Raw genomic sequence first — 14,354 nt, forward strand, 5'->3', positions numbered from 1 at the left:
CAGATCTGACCCGGCGTTAACTGTGCCGGAACCTGATTTCTACTGTGTTTGTTTCGGCTCTGAATATAAAAATTATTCTTCAAGATAATGCTTCACTTTGAATTGAGCAGGAAACAGTTCGAACGTTTATTGGGTGCAGTAAAGGGACAGTGCGGAGCTTCAACATAACGAGCTGTAGTAAATGTGAATAGCAGGCTTCTGTCATAATTGCTAACGTGTCTGTCTTCTTTTTGTGCTCTCATTACGGCAGTGAAAAAATTAACTAAATGAAATGTACTGGGTCTAGGATGTATTTGACGCCACGTTTGTCTAAACGAATCCGATGCCCTGCACTCTGGCGTTCCTCATAGTCCAAGAGCCGCTGCGTGAGATTTATTCCTACAGCTTGCAGCTTACAATTTTCATTTTTCAATTTGGTATTAGTAGCAATGGGGTAGACGCCGACAAGGACACAAAAAGACGACAACCATTAGACTTGTCGTTTCCGGTCTGCGCATGTCATTTTACTAGTAACACATAATTTTGAAAGAAAATTGCTAGTCAACACCCCCTCCCCTTCCCTGAACACTTTAAATTTTGACTTAGCAGGTGGGCTTCCGCACTTTCTTAACGGTACGGCCTTGTAACAATTTGCTTAGAGCCAGAACATGCACAGTCTTTGTCAGAAGTGTAGAGCCCACGGGGTCTGCTTCTGAATATAAACAGCGCGAACACGAAGACAAGGGACAAGAAACAAGAAAGCCACAGCACATGCGCTGACTCACAACTAAGCCCAATCCGTTTACTCCAAGGCCCAGAAAAACAAACATGAAGAAAACGAAACAGTCACGTGAAACAACCCCTGGGTTCACCTGCTGCATAAAAAATTACTTTAAAAAATCACTTAAAAAAGACACCTCTTTGCTTGAAAGAGCAAGAGACGTCTTGCTGACACACTTATTGTCCGTTGAAATAAAATACGATTCCACTATCTCTCTCGTTATCTTCTCTTTGTGGCTATAAAATCTTAACACTGTCAAACTTAGGAGTGCACTTCTTCTTCTCCTTCATTATTTCATATGACTGGCAATGGGATACCAGAAACGTTTTGTCCTTTCCAATTTCCAAGTTGTTACAGTGTTCCTGTAGTCTCTTATTAATACACCGTCCGGTTTGTCCTATATAACTGGCTCCACAAGAGAGCGGAAGCCTATACACAACACCTGTCTTGCATCCAACATAGGGGTTTGTATGTTTCACCCCACATTCTTGCTTCTTCGCTTCTCTTTCCCTTTGAACAGCCGGGCAGATCCTCTTCATCTTGAGCGGGGCGGTCATGTGAAATAATGAAGAAGGAGAAGAAGAAGTGCACTCCTAAGTTTGACAGTGTTAAGATTTTATATCGCCACAAAGAGAAGATAACGAGAGAGATAGTGGAATCGTATTTTATTTCAACGGACAATAAGTGTGTCAGCAAGACGTCTCTTGCTCTTTCAAGCAAAGAGGTGTCTTTTTAAAGTGATTTTTTAAAGTAATTTTTTATGCAGCAGGTGAACCCAGGGGTTGTTTCACGTGACTGTTTCGTTTTCTTCATGTTTGTTTTTCTTGGCCTTGGAGTAAACGGATTGGGCTTAGTTGTGAGTCAGCGCATGTACTGTGGCTTTCTTGTTTCTTGTCCCTTGTCTTCGTGTTCGCGCTGTTTATATTAATAATGAATAAGTACCAACTCGCCCAACAAAGTATCTTGGTCTGCTTCTGAGCTGTGTAGTGGCACTGATTTAGCATTAGCTGGGGTCCTTCTCGTTGGGGATGGTAGGGCAAAACAAAATATTACCACCAAGAGATTCGGAACTCTGGAAATGCAGTACAAACCGCACGAAGTGGCCAGAAGCAGACCCCTCGGGCACTACACTTTTAACAAAGACTGTGCACTTTAACTGGCTGCCCAGCCCGATTATTCTGGAACAAGTGTAACCAGCTGAAACTGCTGAGTGGCCAGAAGCAGGAAAAGTGGCCGGGATTTAACTCCACTTAAGCCGAATAAGACGTGCGAAAACACTGTTAAGCATGATTTTGTTTGACGGTTTAGCATTCAGATACCGGCACACAGAGTTTGGCATACTGTGCCTTCCTCGAAATCAAAGTTTTTTTGGTTTCGAGGAAAAGAAAGACGCGTTGTCTGTCTCACTCTTCGGTGGGCATCTTGTTTATAATTAACTCCATAAAAGTGGAGGCACATATGTCGTTGTTTCCAGCCCCTGTCGCGAACTAGCTTCCTACTTGACTAGCAGATGGATGGTAAATGGGAAGCAAAAAAAATATGACGTCACCCTGAACGCTGAACAAAGAACGTTTGCGTCACAATTCTGATACAGAATAGCGTTATAGTTTTGGCATCTATCTGTTGCCGCTCCCTGCGGACGCATAGTGCGGACGACATACATGAACCAATTAAGGCTTTCAGCTTAAAATAAATCTACTCTGGCGCTGTACGTCAAGAGGAAACAGTTATTGCGAAGATGGATTGTCACAGCAATGCCAGGGCCAGGACGTCAGCCGCCAGCGGAGGGACGCTGTGGTGTTCTCCTGACACGAACGTAGCGACTTTGCAGCGAAACGTGCAGAGAGGCCATTTGCTTTGCGGTGCAGCAGAAAAAACGCTTCCACATGTAGCCATCTATTGCACTGCGGCCCGGCCTGAAGCCATCACCGACTCAGTATACCGGATGCGCTTGGCTTCGGACATATCTGTGACCGACGGGTGGGGGTGGAAGCAACGAAGCGTCGCCTAGAGTAATAGTGGCGTCTTAGAGAAATGCGGATGTTTATTGTTTTGGCTTGAGTGCATCAGTCACTCTTCCCAGGATTAACATGACTGCAGACAAATATTTTCATTCATTCATATATATATATATATATATATATATATATATATATATATATATATATATATATATATATATTATGCCATTAAGATATTGGTACAGCAGAGAGAGGACGACCAAACAACAAAGGGAAATTATGCACAACAGAACTAGAATACAAATATAAAAGGTAAAAATACAAAAACAAAACGCCGAAAGAACTGTGTCGTTAACTATGTAAGCCCGCTGTTACCATCTCTGTTACCATAGCCGACCGCCATGCCCTCGGTCGGGTTGACGCAGATTGCATTCAATACTTTTTTTTTTTCCCCGCTGTGTATATGAATACTTGTTAGCGATATTTGGCTCATAGTGAAATTTATCTCGCTTGATATAACACACTTCAACGGCACCCCCTTGACGACAAGAAAGAGCTAGCGCATATCATGAGCTCTTGCACAGATTTTGCGCTGCACCTAGGTTTGCAGAGAAATATTTCCGAATGTTGAAACTGTGCTGAGTAAGACGTGAAGCTCAGAGTAAGGTGTCGCCGGACTACTGCTGTCTTTTGCTAATGTCTAACACCTAGATAAAATTAAAGACAAGGCTTCCAAACTGGCTTACCGCAACGATCACGATGGGAGCACACTCACGCGATCAGCGCAGGTCACATGAGCAGCACTACTGATTTTTATCATCACATGACTGCTTACCTGACCGGAGGTTGACGACGAACGCTACGAATTTGCCTCGAAAGGTTGACAGTTCTTGCTTTAAAGGCGATAACAGATGACAGTACGGGCTCAGATCTTTTGAGCGGCGAAGTTCTTTGCAAGACAGAGAAACATCACTCCTGCAGCCTTTGCATAAAATCGGCAGGAAAAGACCCGCTTGATTAGGACAGTGTCGTAAAAACCCGGTCAACATTTGCTGAGACAAAAATCGTTCGTGTTGGCAATCCCTGTTCGAATCTACGTGTCGAAACCTCAGCGTGCTAGTCCCGTATAGGTAACTCAATCAATCAATCAATCAATCAATCAGCCAATCAATCAATTATACATTCGTTCAATTGTTTATCTAAAAATCAATTATTAATAAATACAATATAAATAATTAAATAAACTAATTTCTTTGTTTTTACATAGGACGTTTTTAAATGAGTCAAAATGCATAAAGAGGTCCTATAGGGCATGGTTGCATATTTCCATCCTTTTCATATGCGCAGTGTGTTTACTTCCTCTTAAGACCTTGTGCCTCGAGAAGCCCTGAAAGCAGAAATACGAAGATGGGAAGAGAGCATTAAGGGGAAAATCTAGAACCTCCTTAGCTCGACCGCCTAAATATTTTGCAAAGCAATTTAAAAGGGCTTTTTAGCTAGGCAGCGCAACATAATCTATAGATTATGCTGCGTTTTTTGTACGAATGCAACCTTTCAAGAAAATGTTCAGCAAATAGCATTGCGCTGTACATCTGCCAAACGAACCTCTTTTATTATATGACAGAGTGCAGCTATAGTGTAACGAAATAATTTTATTTGGTTACAGTGAGCCGCGACTGCTCATTGGAACAGTTCTTCGACGTGGCTCCCCTTGGACTAGTCATCAATGCGAACACCAGCTACGTACGCCAGAACACGACCTTGCAGGTGTTTTGCGATGGCCCAGACCTTACCTTGGTCGCAAGTGGGAACTCAGTAACTTGCCTCGAGGACGGCTCCTGGGATATTCCATCGCATATGAAATGTAAGTCATTTCTAATGAACTTTTCACACACTCTCACTGAGAGTAGGGCTTTAGAACCGATGGGAAAGAAAGGCTTTTGAAAAATGACGTTGAATTTCTCGTACACAAAAGCACGAAGAAAGGAGCACAGGGAACGCGCCAAAGTGCACGCGCACACACGCCCTAAAACCGGGTGATACGTCTGTTCGTTTTATTGCTTTTTTCTGCTCGCAAAACCCAGCTTTAGGATATGTCTTTGTTTCTTTTTTCATTATGCCCCTAACAGCCGACGCGAATTATTTGGCCCAGAATAGGTTTCTATTCGATTACTGTATTGTGTGCAGCGTATACGGAGCCGTAAGTTTTAGCTCTGCACAGTACAAAAATAGATATCTTTGTCTTCGTCTCGCATAGCAATGCTACGGCAGTTCCATCAGCGAGGGGCAGCGAGGAAGACAATGACGTTAGTGTGAGCGCAGAATGCCGAAACAGCGCGGAACAGGTATCACAGTGAAGGGGAGTCTATATAGATCCTAAAGATGTAGCCATGCGACAACAACTGAAGAGAAAACATGAGAGGCAGAAGAGGGTACAAGTGCTTGAAATCCCAGAAGGACAGCGCTGCGGGGCTAATTTTCTTTCGACCATTGGTTTAACCACGTGTTAACCTATTTACTTTATTTAAGAGCAACCTTGATGTTTCGCTTCCTTTTCGGCAGCTATGGAATGGTAGTCACTTTTGTCTATTTTACGCGTGACTGCTTCCTATAGTTTTATACGATAAACAGGAAATGTCTTAATCGGGAACCGGTCTGTTGAAACTTCTGTTGTTAATCCCACTTTTGACGTTCCACCCACAGGCATTCAAGGCTGCGAGAACTTTGACACTAGACCGGGTGGACTCAGAGTGGAAGGGCGCAAGAACTCATACGACTTGGGCGACAGCGTCACACTCTCCTGCATTCAGAACGGGATGGAGTTGCAGCCCCATATTGAAAGGATCGCCTGTTTGGGCCCCCGCTGGTCCGAGGATGTACTTCCAATATGTGTTCCTGTGGAGGATAAGTGACCAAAATTTGGGAGAAACAAATTTCTGCGTTGACGGTACGCTACACTTATTGCTAAGTTTTCTTTAATTTCTTTTTGCACCACCTTTTGTGCTGACGTTTCCAACATCGTTAAAATAAGATCGCTAGTGGTTAACCTTGTTTAGGTTTCGTTTAGCGTAAATAACGGTTGGCGGTCAGTTCTGGAGCATCTGTGATTTGTATTTTCTATTTGGAATTGTCTCCGTCTGGTGGATGAAACACAAGCCATATTTAGTATGCAGGGGAAGTTTGCTGTTTCTCTATACGAAAATACGAAGCACTTATAAATAAAATGCACTGGAGGTAACGTTGACGACGAAGTCTCCAATTCAGTATAAATTATTGTTGTGTAATGTAGACAGATACGGAAAAAAAATCGAAAGTGTACACCAATCAAGGACTGAAATTCGCAGTTTAACAAGAATGCTACAACTTATCATTTCGTGAACCGTGATCTGACAGCCGCATTAAGTCTCCATGTGTAAACTACCAGCACATCAGAACATCAAAGCTTTGTGTTTCAATCTGTAGACGAAGTAGAGGAATGCGAAATCAATATACAACTCGTCTATTCGTCTGAAAATAAATCTTATGCTTTGCGTGTGACAGGTGTGGCCCAGCAGTTTATTAGAGGAGCCCCGAGACACTATTTATTACAGGTGTGGTACGCGTGGGACTCACTTCATGAATATACTTCAGCAAGAATAGTGAGTTATCTGCAATCATAGGTTGAATTTTATCATCTTTGTGCATTTTTATCGCGCCTCATGTCACTTTTCACATGGTCAAAAGCCGCCGCTCCTCCTCTCCCAATTCCACAGTGCTGCCAACGCACGTGGGAATTACCCGACACGCCGGCGCACCGAAGCTGCCTGATAGCGGCCACTGTAGGGGTGTGACGTCTAAAAAGATCTGACCATTATCAATTTATCGACCGATACACGTAAGCGCATAACTCCGAGATGGGTGCGACCTCGCAAAAATTGGTGGAAAGGGCTCAACAACTTTCGGGCACGACTGTGGGGTCCCTGATGCCTCTGAAGGGTATTATTTGCCTCAGATATTCATGACGACCAAGTATAGCAATTTAGAGAGTTTATATAATTTCCTCGCAGCCTTTTATGGCACTGTTAAAGAAAAATGAAGTATGAACAACTCAAGCCGCCGACTCATTGAAAGTGGGAGGAAAAATTTATCAGCATTGAACGCTATCGCGTGTAAAGTCTGCCAACAAGTAGTATACGCTGCCACTGAATTCGGTCTTGGTTACTGATTCCTGCTTGCGATGTCTAGTGGAAATTTATCAGGGAAGAACAGGATATTTATAATGAGCAGCTAACTCCTTCCCACTACGGGCAGTTTTGCCTGGATCAGAGCCTGTGTTTGCAGCGGCTAACATCCCTGTCGTTAAGTGCACTTGAAGGCGGAGGTTCTAAAGCGCGTTGCATAATTACAGGAGCGCCGTAGAATGCTTCTCCCAGCTAAACTGCGCAATCCTCGGAGCTCAAATTTATTCACAGAAATGGCATTTCGTCGTTAGTATTTTTTAATACCGAATATTGGTTTGGGGTACTTGCCTGATTTGAAAATAAGTCGGATGTTCCCATTGTATGCGGCGATGCCGGTGTCATCGCTGGGGCTGCGGCTCGTCTTGCATCGCCACTGCCGCATACGATGGTAACATCCGGCTTCTTGTCGAATCAGGCAAGTACCCCAAACCAATATTTAGTACTAAAAAATACTTACGACGAAAGGCCACTTCTGTGATAAATTTGAGGATTGCGCGGTTTAGCTGGGATAAGCATTCTACAGCTATATACACGCTATATGAATTTTAGCTCTTAAGAGTCCCTACATAACCGTTCCAGTCCAACGAATGTATCCGAACAATGCAGCGGGATCATCAGCAGCCTACGCTCTCATTTGTGGCGGTCTAATTCAAGTGTTATCCTAAACACTTATACACCTCATTTTATCGTCTTCACTATTCTCACTAGGCCGTCGAGCCTCCTCTGAGGCCGCAACCTCCGAGCTCCCGCGATCGTACAAAGGGGTCATGCGAAATACGACCCAACTCAGAACAGAACTTCTGCCCGGGAGCAGATGTTTATTGGGTCTTCCCAAAACAGCTGGAGATGGTCTCACTGACGACCCTGTCCGTTTGGATGGGGTCTGAAAGTTGACGGGGCAAGATGGCGACAACAAACAAGTAGAGCGCGAAGGTGGTTACCTCGCGTCTTCTCGTTGTCGCGGCTCGCTGACGTCTCTCCTCGGCTGTCGTCTGTGCCCGCCGATTTCATCGCATTTTCGCTGTTGTCCTTTTTTGCCCAATGAGCATCGTTTCTGCGACACCTAGCGGTGCGCTGCTGCGCTCGGCGAGGGAAGAGGAAAACACGGCGCTATGGAGCAGCTCTTTTGGGTTACTCACCATCGCAGGAGAAGATATACGTCTGTCTCCATCGCCCTCCGCTGCGCGCGGTGTTTCGGAGGCGGTGGAAAACATTTACATGAGGTACAAATACAGGAGGTTACGCGCAAGCTGTGACGCGCGGTTCTTCGCGATCGATACAACCTTCACGCCCGTGCTGTCTCTTTGATGGCCTGGAGACTCGGTCGGAAGACAGGAAAAAACGGCATTAGTCTTTCATGAGTGGAATTTGTTCTTGCCATTGCCCAGCTGTGTTTCTTGATGGCGTCCCTTGAAAAACTTGTACGAACGTTGCACGGGTGATGGCGTGCAGCTTCTTGGACAACATGTGAGGCCACCGTTGTAGTTATAATGGGAAAATTGATGTCGCCTGTAGCCGCACTGAGAGTGCGTGAAGCACAAGCTACCTCAGGTATCTGAGCATAAAACGTTACTTAATGGCAACTGGTGCCCTTTTACAAGATGTTCTCGGCTTTATTTCGGCGCTCATACTAGTTGTTAATTCTCATTTGTCGCATACTTTCATCGACAGTGTGTTTTAATTTCCGAAGTGTGTGCCATAATCTGGGGTCAAAAGTCAGGCTGAAAGAATAAATCATAACGGCCAATTATTAGGAGATGTCGCACTGGAAATGTCTCGAAATAAGATGCAACAGGGCAAATAAAGCAAGGATTGCAAATAAAAGAATCGGGAAACTGAATCAATAATGCCGCTTTGCTACCGGGTAAAGAGAACAAAACAAAGACAAACAATACGGATGCCAGAAGTTCTGCGCCACTATCACAACTTCTCCAATCAAGCAAGTCTCCCTCGCTATCTGAGCAAGCTTCTTATCGAATTTCGTATGAACAGATCAACTGCGCATTCCCTAGTTTGCACGGCTGCTTCACACGTGCATTGAGAGAAAGATGTGTACACTAATAGTCATGGCATACTAAAGGAAATATGGAAACATTTTTTTTTTTTTAGAAGGAGGACCACTCGTCCGCTTTGCCAGCAGCGCTCGCGCTCTGCCACATAAGCCGACGGTCCCAGAGTGCCTCGTTGGGCCACAGCTGCAGCTTTCCAGAGTGGATACAGGACTAACGTCGGCGCCATTTTGTTTCGACTCTTCCGTTCGGAGGCACTGCGCGCTGTGCGGGGGCGCAAAGTTTAGAAGACAATTTTCAGTTACATTTTGTTTTATGCAAATCTTTTAAACAAATACAATACAGTTGTACGGAAAATAATGAAATGCCCAATCTGTGAATGGTTTGATTGCGTCCAGTCTGAGTACTCTTGTATAGATCGAATGCGTTTCTACGTAGACAAGCAGTTTAGAGGTATTATGAGGCCACTGATAAGAATGGAACAATTTATTTACTTTTCCATATCAATTGATCAGCAGACTTCTAACCCGCATGAGATATATGCGCTTGCTGCAAATACTGAAGGCGGCAGTATCTGCATTCAAAGGTATGGTTATTGGGGCATATTTGTTTCGATTTCGTAGCAAGTGAACATTTTAAAGTTTTCCTCTTGGCTTGTTTCTTTGTCTGTTATGAACATTTAACCCTGCTGATGAAATTTATCATTTACTAACTTGAATTAGTACAAGCATTATTATCATTCAGAAGTCATTATATTGTATCATCCATCACGTCCAGTCAAAATTATGCCGAAGGAAACATGACTGTCTGTACAATTTCATTGTTTACTATGCAACTAAAGAAAGGAATCAAAAAAGTATTACTATTTATCGAGATGAATTTTCAGGGGTCCATGCACTGCGCAGAAGTGTCACAATGGGTAATTTTGAAGAGAAGCTTGTCGTTGGTATACGTGAAATTTAGCACATTTCATTTTTGAACATGAAGGCGGAACCCCTGAGAGTAAAGAAAAAGCGTCTGTCAACTGATAAAAAAAAAGGTATTATTTTGCAATTAAACTTGTGCGCTCGCCATGAAACTTGGGGCCTTAATTGTGAGCAGCCGTTACGTCGAGAGCAGCGAATGCAACATACTTTTTCGTGATTCGGTGACTCAGATGCTCCAAGTTGCGAATATGAAACAAAAAGACAAAAAACAAAATGGCAATACTAGGCTTCGGCGTCGTTGAAGACAGCGTAAGTAGGCGGCTGCTTCGCGCTGTCTCTTCCGACGCTTCCTCGCTCTGGTTCCAGCGCGACTGTTCAAGACCGAATTTCGTCACAGTCAGCGGTTCCCAAGTTTCAAGGTGCATTATGGTCAGTTACCAGCGCCGTACTCTCTTTTTCTTCTCCCGCAGCACCTCGGTCTTGCAAGCCGTCAATCGGCTTCTCGGCAATAATAGCTACATGGTCTTGTCTACGCCGACGGCGAGCCTCCCTGGCGCGACGGGAGTCGTCCAATCACGCGCAGCCTGCCAGAGGACAGCTGCTGCGAATGACACGCGTACTGGCTTTTATTTTGTATATCCAGCCTCCCGAGGAGAAAATCTTTACTCGGATCACATCCGCTGAGCATCTTCTGTTCCGAGTGGCAGCCACTCACCTCGGTGGTGAGAATCACCACAAAGCTATAGGAGTTGGATAGCGATGTCTGAAAGCTATAAATGTGTGGCGGCACTTGTATCAGCCATAAGATCCCGTATTTGTGGCACCGATTCGCTTTGCACAGCGATTGGTGAGAGCGATAAAGGAGAAAGCCGGTGTAATGTGGCTTTTCTTTAATTTTTTTTTACCTCTCTATCAGTGAAAGCATTCCTCCATTATCTTCTCATATTCCTTCCTCTTTTCCTTTCATCTTCACTCATCCTGTTTACTTTTAAAGCAAAAAGCTTCACTAGGCTCGTCAACATCGCGCTTCGCGTGAGCCGGAGGCCCAGATTTGCCTCTTCTGCGCATGTGCGAGATCGAGTGACGTCATGCATGGCGCAGATGACCGCCTTCGCCGCTGACTCCGCCACTTGACCTTTCGCCGCCGCCGCGTGCAACTTCCCATGTGCGCCGCCGCTTCTCCTCCTCGCCACCGTTTGACCTTTCGCCGCAACCGAGCGCATTGGTAAGGAGGAGGGGGGTGTATACGAGACACGCTTGCTCATAGAACAGGCGCAGACACTCGCCATGGAAGGAGAAGAAGCAACAGTCGGACGGCGCAGAAACACCAATCCAAAAGTGGTAACTTGGGAGTTGGCTAAAAACAGCCATGAAAAGCGCAAGGCTAGACGAGCGACTTTTCACTTTGGGATATCCAGGCTTAACTTTAGCTAAGCTACAGCTAATGTTTTTAGTGTTGACTCTACAGCGTTGATTTGGGATTTCCGCATTATTCATGTAACTATACCCCGTGACCTCCATAGATGGCGCCACGTACTCGTGCGCCACATGTTTCATCTCTGTGGGCAGCAATATCGTTCTCTTCCCCATCGTGCCCAAGTACGACAGCACTACGCTATCGCCGAAGCCGATCGCGCCTCGTGTATAACTGCAACACACTCTCTCGCTGATCAGTAAACGTCGTCGTCTTCATGAAGTTCCATCTGTGCGGCCTCTTTTTTTAGCCTATAAGTAAATACGCCATACACATTTGGCGTCTCACTGAAGACAAGACACCGCAGCCGTGCGACAGGCTTCCGAGAGAGCATAACAACTGGAAGCCAGCCTAGTCCGTTGCTGAGAAAAGTACGAGCGTGGAAGCCAGGCAAAATCGAAGCGGCAGTAGCAACTGCGGCTGCGGTCGGCAGGTAACGCTCGTGAAACCTGGTTTAAGGGTAGTTGAACCTCTACAATTTCTTGGCCGAGACTGTCGCTCACATAGGACGGATTTCGTCCACGGCACGCCTCGGAGGTAAATGCTAGAACTGTAAACGAAATTACCAATGTCCTTGTGCAGTGCAGCGAGGGCTAGAAAACGACAGCAGCCAGTCATAACTGATCGATTGCCGCGTAGCCGCATCGAATGTATCCATTGCGAAACATACTGCATTTAATCAGAGGGTTAGTGCCAGGAGCGAAAAAAATGCAATGCAACTTTCCAGTTGTCACAATATATCAGTGGACATGCAGGCGCACAGAACGATCGCTCCTGAAACAGCGCGCAGTATGCGACCGCCAACGGCGAACCAACATGGTGTCGAGAGGAGAAATGGTTGACGGGGCGCCATCTATCTCTACCCTCACTCTGCAAGAGGTTGCGCTGGCGGACATCTAAGCACCCTACGCGCTGTTAAGGCCCCATATAGTCCTATGGAACACGCGCGCGTAGGCCTCCGCCACGTTACGTCGGCGAACACGTCGTGACGGACGTAGCGAGCGTATATAGAATCTCGCCTATTTCACGCCGACCGCGCCGGCCACACATCCCAAGATTCCTCATTCGCAGTGAAGATGGCGGCTTGCTATGCAGACAGCGACCGCGCGCGCCTCATACGCTGTTGCGGAAAGGCTGCTAGAAGGCATTCGAGCGCATCCCTTCGTCTATGATACCAAACGGATTGAATACAGAGATGTTGAGAAATGAGGAATGCGTGGGATACAATCCCTCAGCAGCGCGGCTAGGGCGCCGGTGGGAGCTCTTCGTTGAAGTGCGTAATGTGCCATGCGCGTTTTAATGCAGTGCTCGAGGAGGTGTAACGATTATGTTACTTGCCTTATCTGCAGTACTTTCAGTGGAAAAGTACCAGAAACTCTGGAAGCAGCTTCGCACAGAGTTGTGACCGGTACAAGCCGGAATCGAAGGCCCTCGATTTGGCGACACAGAACGGCAGGGGCCCAACAACCTGGGAATGTGCGAAATCGATGGAATTCTATAGCAACGGCGGCCGACCGAGAAAGTGATCCTCATGACTGTGTAATCTCTAACTCTTCTGCAATCGTTCATGTACTTAAATGATGACTAGTTTCCAGTAAAACACGATCGTACACAATCATCGTTCCGTCCGTAGCCGTCGTCGATGCGGACTCAGGGTGTTGCTAGGCTGGACATCTCCACGACCAGCTGTAAATGCTTTGTGCCATTTGAAAATTTACACTAAACACATCGCATCACTGCCTTGATCCCGACAGTAAGTGTGTCGATAGGTCTGCAGTTCCCCCCACAGCCCTGTCGTCTGCTCAGAAATGCACACCGAAAACGTACCAGCGCTCCAGGACGTTTTGTGCGCATGCGCGCCATGGCACCGTAGTGGGAGCCTACATGTTGCGGCGCGGCGCCCGCCTTAGGGTGGTGCCATCTTTTGAAGAGGGACTGGCCGCCACCCGCTAAAGACCAGTGTAGCCAGATGAGCTAGCGGCGCCATTTTGGTCCTCAACTGAACCGGTGCGGCCGGCGCTCCGCATGAAGGAGAGCGATGGCTCTCGTACATTGCAGCGGTGTGATTTTTTCTTCGCTGCTATCTGCATGAAATATTGCTTGTTGGGTAGAAACGCCGCCGACATTGTAAAAATAGTAGTAGTAGTTGTTGTTGTAGTACTCTGAACCACATTCTGAAAGTAATCGGGGGTCGCGTAAAACTCGTATCATGGTAATTTGTAGTTCTAGTGATTGATGTATGATAGGCGATGACAAGTTAATAAATTGTAATAATTTATGAATTAAAAAATGAAAAATGAATCCTACTCTTATCACTATCACTAACTGCATTGTCAGTGTCATCGGTACTGTAATCCACACGCTTGACAAGGAGACCAAGATACTTTGTTGGGCGAGTTGGTACTTATTCATTATTAATTTAAGCAGTGCGAACACGAAGACAAAGGACTTTCTTTTACTGTGTCCTTTGTCTTCGTGTTCGCGTTGTTTAAATTAATTGACAAGGAGAGTTACGACCGGTTTCTCACAAGCTCGGCGTGGCGCAGTTTGCGTGCCGTTTGGCGCGCTCGGCTGTATTTCGGAGGGACGGTTGTTCTATTCCAGGTGGAGACAGTTTTAAGGCGAAAGCCATGGCTCACGTAAAGAACTCCTGTGCGTAAGAGTTGTGCGCGAGATTTGTGTGCGAGGTCTTTCATATTCCGCGAGATGCGTTCATGTTTAGCGTTCCTCCATCTGCAATCCCACACATGAACGCGCGCCAAGGAACGCCACGCGACAGGAACGATAGTGTACCGCCCAAGCTCACACTTGCCAGAGAAAGTGTGACAGATACTGCGCCTTTCTTTTCCTGTAAATTATATGTAGCTCTGCAACGAACGCCTATAAGAGGCAGACGATGAGAAGGAAATGATAGAAGAAGGGTAAGCTTTCGCTTTCCCCCTGCTACGCTTTCCTTCCCTTGGAATCCAGTTTGTTACCCTAAGTGACCATCGGTTATACTCTC

The 14,354-nt window shown here is 45.9% G+C and overlaps 1 protein-coding gene across 2 annotated transcripts in view; it reads left to right on the forward strand.

Moving 5' to 3' along the window:
* The window catches only part of LOC146202793 (sushi, von Willebrand factor type A, EGF and pentraxin domain-containing protein 1-like), a 136,376-nt gene extending 126,986 nt beyond the window's left edge, over positions 1 to 9,390 (forward strand). Inside the window, exons 15-17 of one of the 2 annotated variants that reach the window (XM_084588340.1) lie at positions 4,388 to 4,585; positions 5,425 to 5,668; positions 9,051 to 9,390. In XM_084588340.1, the coding sequence (XP_084444466.1) occupies positions 4,388 to 4,585; positions 5,425 to 5,633 (407 nt within the window). In that variant the 3' untranslated portion in view covers positions 5,634 to 5,668; positions 9,051 to 9,390. Of the gene's footprint in view, positions 1 to 4,387; positions 4,586 to 5,424; positions 6,252 to 9,050 lie in introns of those variants that run through there. The other variant, XM_084588339.1, reaches the window with a different exon arrangement.
* The last annotated feature ends 4,964 nt before the right edge of the window (positions 9,391 to 14,354 follow it).

Source organism: Amblyomma maculatum, chromosome 1 (genome assembly GCF_055883805.1).
Source record: "Amblyomma maculatum isolate TAMU_Amacu chromosome 1, ASM5588380v1, whole genome shotgun sequence".
Lineage (NCBI taxonomy): Eukaryota > Metazoa > Arthropoda > Arachnida > Ixodida > Ixodidae > Amblyomma > Amblyomma maculatum.